General features: G+C 38.4%; 1 protein-coding gene across 1 annotated transcript; it reads left to right on the top strand.

Annotated features, from left to right (window-relative positions):
- Positions 1 to 1,088: 1,088 nt before the first annotated feature.
- On the top strand, positions 1,089 to 6,104 carry PPP1R3A (protein phosphatase 1, regulatory subunit 3A; the record flags this gene model as incomplete). Its single annotated transcript, XM_009078964.1, has 3 exons — positions 1,089 to 1,147; positions 1,257 to 1,393; positions 3,594 to 6,104. Coding segments are annotated over 3 exons (2,707 nt in total), but the record flags the coding sequence as incomplete, so codon positions are not given.
- Positions 6,105 to 8,396: the final 2,292 nt, after the last annotated feature.

The following is an 8,396-nucleotide window of genomic DNA, read 5'->3' on the forward strand; positions in this document are numbered from 1 at the left end:
CACATGCTAGACTGGCAGGAGCTTCTGTCTGCTTTAGTCTGGCAATCTGTATAAAGACTGGATTTTAAAAAATCGGTGACAGTCAATGTCTAGGTTCTTTTAACAGAGTATAAATTTAGCATCCTCCTTCTGAATTAAGCATTTAGGTGGCAGAGTTAATGTTATATCAATTCGAATGAAAGACACTAGGAGAAAATAGAAGGGGAAAAGATTAATATTTGAAAATTAGAAAGTAATTTGCAGTAACAGAGGTGGACGACTGCTTGAAAAATGCATAAATTAAGACCTACAGAAAAAAAGAATCGCTCCTCGTAGAGAAGTCATTAGGAGTGATATAATAATTTACATTTTACATAAGTGACATTCTTTTCACATTTTTTTCTCTTTTCCACTAAAGGTGAGATCCCTATAAGCAGACAATTCAAACTTCTAGCACTTTGCATTGATATTGATGAGGACTGCTGGCACTCAGCATCTCTCTGTAGGTGTTTGTTGTGTTGGACCTGGCCTTTGATTTCACTGCCAGCAAAACAACAGAAAAAATTGCACTGGCTTCAGGGAAGCAGAATTCGTTCCTGCTGGCCAGGCATAGCTTAGCAAAGGATTTATACTGTACACATGCAGGGAGAATCTTTTGATTTATTTCAGGTAACAAAGATGTCTTTTTCCAGCCATCTCTGTATACATACAAATATTTGAAAAACAGAAGCAAGTGAGAGCCCTGGCCTCTTGAACATATATATTCTTCCAGACCCTTGCCTGACCCCAAAATTACGCTTTCCTGTCACTGACCCATCTAATCACCTTTGTGCTGCTTTCTCAGAATAGGCCTGGGAAAACCCATCAGCTTTGCAATGTAATCTGAAGGTCAACACATTCTCATTTTCTTTGCCAATTCTTTCTTAGGATCAAGACTTAGTATCAGATCACTCAAAAAAAGTTACATTTTTTATAGCTGTTGCTTTCAGAATTTCAAACAGCATTCAAAATTTTGTGTAATTAACTAGCAGTTTTTATATTTGAATGTAAGAGGAATTAGAACAATATTTTTTGCAGAATAACACAAGAAGGTCCTTTTTCTTTAACAGAAAAGAAGAAATACTGGCAACGTCTGATGATGACACATGGAATAATTCAAGGACTTCAGGTACAACACCCGGTTTAATTAGTTCTTCCTTACTGCACATGTTAATTAAAAATAGTGTAACAATCAACCTCATGGAAATTATTCAACTATGTTTTTGTTAACTCTTTAGACACAAACATCCCAGAGATTGTTTATCCACAAGCAGAAGACAAAGACATCAAAACAGCTAATAAAAATATAAAAGATAAAAATGCAGAACATAACCAGGGTTATCACAAAGATGATGAAAAAGAATTAGAGTTGCTGGTAAGTGTTATACAATTATATCTACAGTATTAAATTATTTGAATCCATTTACGCTTCAAAGCTGGTGAAATGCCCCCTTTTAACAGAGCTGACTGATGTACTAATTTACAAATGTAAAGCCTTGGTCTGTACTTACACTGAATCTCTAACTGATTCAACAATAGAAGGTGCTTTGATTTCAGTATAGTGCATCAACTTTTTCTGGTCTTAAATTAATGACTTCTCCATTTTACTTCCTTACCAGAGGCTCTAAATGACAGTTCGAAGGAATTAGAAGAGTAGCATTTAAAAAATCTCCCCTCCCAGTCTCTAGGATGGGAAGATTCTTAAATACATGCTTTATATTTAATAAAATTTTTGTATTTATAGTACTGTTTGCTTTTGGGGTTTTTCAAAGGATAACTATGTAATATGCTATATGAACAAACCAGGTGTATATATATATTTATATTAGCAGATTTTTCTATATCAGTTTGACATTAAATTTTTTACAATGAATTTCACACTCAGTGAACATTCAATCTATTTGGATTTGTGTGTGCATGTGTGTGTGTGGTTTGCCTTGCATTTTTCAGTATGAAAGAAAAAATGGCAATAAATGAGACACGTACAGCAATCTATTATTCTCAGTGTCTGTTCTCAGCTCATATCATTTGGGTGCATAGATTCATAATCATAGATTATAATAGCTATCACCTGTGAAAATGTGAATGCTGAATCAGACAGGAGAGGAAGATGAGAACCATTCTTTTTTTTCTTATTGACGGAGAGAAAAATATCCTCACATTTGAATATAATTTTTTCTTATATTTTGCTTTAAAAAAAGTTTAAAATTGTTGCCTATTGTAGGACCTTTCACTGCCTGAAAGTCAACATCGCTTTTTTTTTGATGGTGAAACATAAAATCCCTTGTTGTTCTCAGTCCACCCTTTTATAAAAAACAGGATCAAATATAACCATTTGTTTATCAATTGCCAGACTTGTCTGTACAATAAATGAAGGGGGAGCTGTAATTTAGATGTTAATTTGCACTATGAGCTCTTTAATGAATTAAACAATGAAGGCTTATAATAGATGGAAATACAACCAAATCTTTGAAACGCACAGGCATTGGCTCACAAGACAGCTGTGCAGTTGACAAGTAACATGAGCCTTATGTGAGAAGAAGGGGAAATCGTAAGATTTGCATATAATTATTGAGATCATGCAAATGTCAGTTATAAGGAGGGGAAAAAAACACAGGCATCTCACTGTTAAATCCTGACAGTTGGCATCACCGAAGAACTCAAATACACTTGAGCACTGGTTGGCAGAGGGTCATTAAAACAGAATTTGCAGAGACATTAGCTCCCTCACTTTTCTTTGAGTGACGTTTTACTATTAATAGTTTGCAGAGGCTTTGCAGAAAACATATTAATAAGAGAAACTGTAATGGGGGTATCTACAGCAAGTGCAAATGTATAAAGGGGTGCCCAAGAAGCTAGCCTCTAATTGATCAGCTAGTGCTATCAGTGTGACTGTGCTAACGTGAGAAGAGAGTGCAATGACAAGCGGGCATTGCTAAATAATACAATAGCATATTTGGGAGCTAGGAGGGAGAGTGATTAGTTTCTGGCCTTTTACTTTGCTAATCTCGTTTCCAACTCATGTCTTACCAGATTGTCTAAAAACAGTCTGGTTTGAAGCCTGTAAAATAGTCCCTGAGAGAAACGAAGCACAGATAATCCTTACAGTGTTTGTCAGTGTGAAATGTGTCGTTGTTTCACTGGACAATACTGTACATTACCAGGCTTTGATGTACTGTATCAATGCCATCATTTAAGCGACAATCCTCCCCCCTTTCCCCACGCCTTCCTCTCTCCAAACCTAGAGCCAAATGTATACAGAATGAATTAACCTGCCTTTAAATGAATATTCTCTTTAGATTTAACTTGTATAAAATGCACTAGCAGCTTACTGAACTCATGAATAGAGAGGTTTCTGAATGCTACTTTATTTCCTGCTCCTTTCAGCACCACCATAAAGTTCATTACCTATGTTAAAAAGCACATGCGATGTAAATTTCACAAGTGATTTTAGAACATTTCATAAAAGCTTTGTTACTGAAAACAAAACTTTCCATTATGAAATCCTGCCTTCTTCTTTTGGTATATTTTTGCAAAGCACTTTTTGATAATTCTTTTCTATTCTATTGTTTCAGTTTAATCAGCACTTCACAGGAGCTAGAGGTACCTGTTCCAGAGATGAAAGGAATTTATACACAACAGAACCAGTTAATTTTACAAGTGAAACTGAAAAATTGGTGAAAAAGGCAACCTGTAGAGAAAGAAGCAGTGACTTGCACCCTGTGCCTATCAGTTCCTCATCTGAAAGCACTTCACAAGCCATAGGAGGAGAATTAAAAGATAACTTTAAGTATTCTGTAAGAGATAATAGTGAGCTATCAGGGAAGAAAGTCACTGCTGGCTCAGTAAACAGCGGTGAGGGGTCTTTGGAACATACTGGTACCAGTGAAAGACTTTTCGTGGCAAAATATTTTCCTGCAACAAAGCAGAATGAGGCTAACAATATTATGGCTACTGTCTCAAGCTGGCAAGGAGAGAGCCACACAGATATTTCAAAAGGGGAAACAGACAGTGCCTCAGGAAGTAAGATGATGGAGAGGTTATTCATCAATGAGAATGCTGCTGATACCTCAAAAGGGGCCTGTGAAATGAGACCAGAAACCATTTCTCCAGAGCATGATGAATCCATGCAATTAAATGCATGCATAGCAAGGACGCTGGATGGCAATGCTAATCCAGCTCCAGAGCACCAGGTGCCACAAATGTCTCACCAAACTCTGGATTCATTGATGTCAGATGCTGACAAAAATGAAGGAAAAATCAAGATGATTGAAAGCAAAGTTCAGGTACATTTAAGAGGAGATTTATATGCCGGCACTTTTGCACATGCTGATGTTTCAATAGATTCCACACAAAGCCAATATACACAAAAAAATGGAGTTGGTGAAACGTCAGGAAAGAACACTGATGCAGGGAAGGAGAAGAAAGTCATCGAAATAGCAGACTTGGAATTAATCGGTGAGGAGGAAGCTCCCAGACCATTCAAGTCATACAGGAAACACAATGCCCAAGCACTGAACACAACACCTCTGCCAGCTGAGAACAAAAAGCAGATACCTAGAGCCACTCAGGGGTATGAAAGGCAAGACAAGGACACTCAGGAACACAGAGGATTCACAAGGTTAAAAGACAGAGAGAAGCCAGACAGCACAAATAAAGGGAGACTGAGTGGAAGGGAAAGTGAAGTAAACTCTGCAGAGCAGGGGTGGCAAGAAATGGGGAGTGAGGTTTGGTGGGGAGCAAAGGGTAGCACAGAATCTCAGAGCATGACTCCCACAAAGGAGCTGTTTACCTGCCAGGAGGCAGAAAGTTGTGAAAAGTCTTCTGCCTCTGAGCGTGGTATTACAGAGGAAGCAGAGGCAGGTATAGCTTATATAATTAAAACAACATCAGAAAGTGCTCCAGAAAAAATGTCTGCCAGTGAAAGAGCAGTAATTGCTAAGGTACCTCCAGAGACTGCACTAAGTGACAGGCCCACAGAGGAAAAGGAAACAGCGTTTGATACACATGAAGGGAGAAATGATGGTTCACATTATGCTCTTTGTCAACTCAACACAGTGGGTGTATTATATGACACTGAATTTGAAAAGGAATCAGTTTTAGGTATTTATAATACATGCGTACATGAAACACCGCAAGGAGAAACGAAGTCTGTATGCAGTAGCAGGGAAAAATGTGCCAAAGCACAACCAGACATGGGCAATATTCTACCTGTGGAGGAAGCAGTAAAGGCTTCTGCTACAGGAAAGAAAGAAGATTTGCAGCAGGGGTTATATTCAGAAGAATCTGGAAGTCCCCTGAGCACCCAGAAGTATCCGTACAATGAGGCAGCAGAAGAGCTCTATAGGGAAGAAAGCCAAGTTGGTATACTTTCCTGTTTATGTGCTAAAGCTGAAACAAAAATGCCACCTTCTGGTGCAAGTACTGTGCCCAGATACCATTCTGGAAGCTCTTCAGTGACATGTTGTGACGGGTCCACTGTGGCAGGAGGTATGGAACAGCTGTATAGGCACTATGAATTCGAAGTCACTGGCAAGGTTGCTGCTGAGTTGGGGTACAATTTAAATCTACCTAATGAAATTACATGCATTAATAAAAATTTCTCTCCTGAAGCTGAAAAAGGAGAAGTACCTTCCACTTCAGACACAGCAATTTCTAGAGAAGGAAGAGGAAGGAATATAGGTCAGTGTTTCCATCAAGCAGAGCTCAAACAGGAGAAATCATGGAGGCCAGAGGTTTTAAATAGTAAGACTACCAAAGGAAGTGGAGGAACAGGCGCTCAATCTGACCATTTAATAACTGAGGGGAAAGTGCTAAACTGGTTTGATGACTCACAGAAAGAAAGCCAGCACATTTCTGATTCTGCAAGTATCTCTAACCAGAAGGGTGAATCACTTAAGTTACCTAGTGAGTCTCCAGGTTTAAAACATATTGCTTTCAAAATATTTTATTTCTTCTTCTTTTCACTATTTGCTGCAACACTCTACCACTATGATTTGATGGTCTGTCTTGCACTCTACCTGTTCTCCTTGTATTGGCTATACCGTGAAGGAGGAAGAAACAAGGAGTCTATCAAGAAGGAATAACATTACTTGTCAACTGTGCTCAAGATCCATGGTCAATAATCTCCAATTCCACCAAAGCATTTCTACTGTTAAATGTTAGAACCAAAGCAAGATTTCCATGGAAGCATCTTTTATTTTAAAGATTGCATATGAAGTTGAGCCTTCGTATAACTAATTAAACTATACAGGACCATTATGTCTGGATCATTAAATATCTATATGAGTATGAGTTCTGAAGCACGCCAAGTTGAAGTGGAGTACAGCTGTTGCTTCTTAGCAGGATAAGAAGAAGCAATGGTTCATATCTCTGTAGTACTTAAACCCACTATTTTCTTGCATTAATTTCTTTTTCAGTAAAGCTTCACATTTTTCTAGGATATTTTTTTTCCTAAGATTCTGTGTAGTACATAACAACACAAGGAACAATATGAAACCTAAGTCAGTATTGTGGTGCTGACATTGTAGTTGATAATCTGCCAGTGTAACTAGCCAATGCTGTGAGAAATGCATCTGTTGTTAGGCTAATATATTTTCCCAAATTTTTATTTCATTATTTTGACTTAGAGCTCCAGTGGTATCCTTGTTTGAAAAATGTAAGGCTTTGACTTCAGTAACGTCATGTAACTTTTGGGATGTAACTGCATAGTAAAATAGACGTGCTGTCTACACCCTGAAAAGATTGAAGGTCACAGCCACAGGCCTCTTACCATTCACTCACATGCATGAATGTTTTTGTTTTTGTAAATGAGGACTGTGTAACATGACTGAAATTTTGACTGAACTGTTATTCCAGACAAAGCCTTTGAATTACATCTTTTTCATCAATGTTGCTTGAGCATATCTACAAAGCATTAAATAAATTTTACAGAGGAATGCTATGACCGTGTGGAGCATGTCTGAATTAGTTTCACTGCTTTTTGGTCTTTTTCTTCTATGGCTTGCTACCTAGAGCTAATCAAATACCAAGAGAAAACACAGGGCATAGCCCTGGTGTTCAGAGAGGCTGCTTTGTGTGGTTTGAGTGAGGCAGAAGAGGCTAGTATCTGCGCTAAGGAGACCCCAGATGGATCCCATGCAACAGTCCTGTGAGGCAAGCACACTGGCACCTTTGCTGCTCCCACGTCACAGGTCATCTACACAGGGTCATGCCTAAATTTCACCCAGAAGGAAAAGGATGGACATGTTATGATGTGCTTCAGCCATTTCCCAGAGGGTAGTCACAAATGCCATCACAGATAGTGTGTTAAAAGAAGCACCAAGGCTGTATAAGGTTACTGGAGACCTAGAATTCAGGAAGGATTAAAGAGTTGGATTTAAACTCTGTTTCAATCTCCTTACTGCCACTGTGAAACACTGTAACTGTGAAAGCCTTGGTTGCAATATATGGCTGAAGCTACATAATGGCAACATTATCTAATTGTTAGCTCTGAAATAAAGCTTTTAAGGTCCATGTAGAACTTACGCATGTTTCAGGATGTTAGGACACTCTGCTACAGGAGGCACCTTGGCTTTCCTGTTCTACATGTGCGCAAAGCTTTGGAGCATTGTGGGAGCAGTGCATTCAGTGGGGTGAGCAAGTGTGTGCATGATCTATTGCTGATGTGTGTGCTGATGGCTGGATACCTGGACAAATTTTGACAGCAATCCATGAATGGGTTATAGTGGTGGACTAAAGGCATTATGAAGTGACACAGAAGGCACTGCCCAATTGTTCAAAGGTATATATAAGCAAAATGTTCATTGAGGTAAAGAAATTAATTCAATAGGCATTAGGAGCTGGATCCAATAAAAAGCTTAGGCTTAGATTTAAAGCAGAATTGAAATTAAAGCAGTGTAAGTCTAAAATAATTGATCACAGACCCTTCTTTAGCTGGATACAGCAAATGCTGAAAGAATCTAGCCTTTCCATGATGCTTATAGGCACTTTCCAAATGCATAACATTGACTTATTTTTGGTAGTTCACTCTGCAATATGACAAGTCCCTGGTGTTAGTGGTTCAGAATTGCAGTCTCACTAGGATAGAGACATCAGGTATTGCTTCACTTCCCAGTATAGTGGAAGCTCTCAAGTAAGTGTCTAATGTATTCTGACAGCATCAAGGTCCTGAGTTAGAGGGTTAAAAATGTGAAGAAAGCACCCTGCATCTGTCCTGCATCACCATGCAGTCAAGTACCAAACTCCTCAGGCAAGAGAGAACAAGGGCATAAGACACATTTTAATCTAATACTTAAAACCACCATGCGAGAAAAAAGAATCTTTAGATACAGTTCCCAGTTAAAAGCCTTCTACAATTTAATTTACCATATAACTAT

This window comes from Acanthisitta chloris, unplaced genomic scaffold (genome assembly GCF_000695815.1).
Source record: "Acanthisitta chloris isolate BGI_N310 unplaced genomic scaffold, ASM69581v1 scaffold23997, whole genome shotgun sequence".
NCBI classification, from domain to species: domain Eukaryota; kingdom Metazoa; phylum Chordata; class Aves; order Passeriformes; family Acanthisittidae; genus Acanthisitta; species Acanthisitta chloris.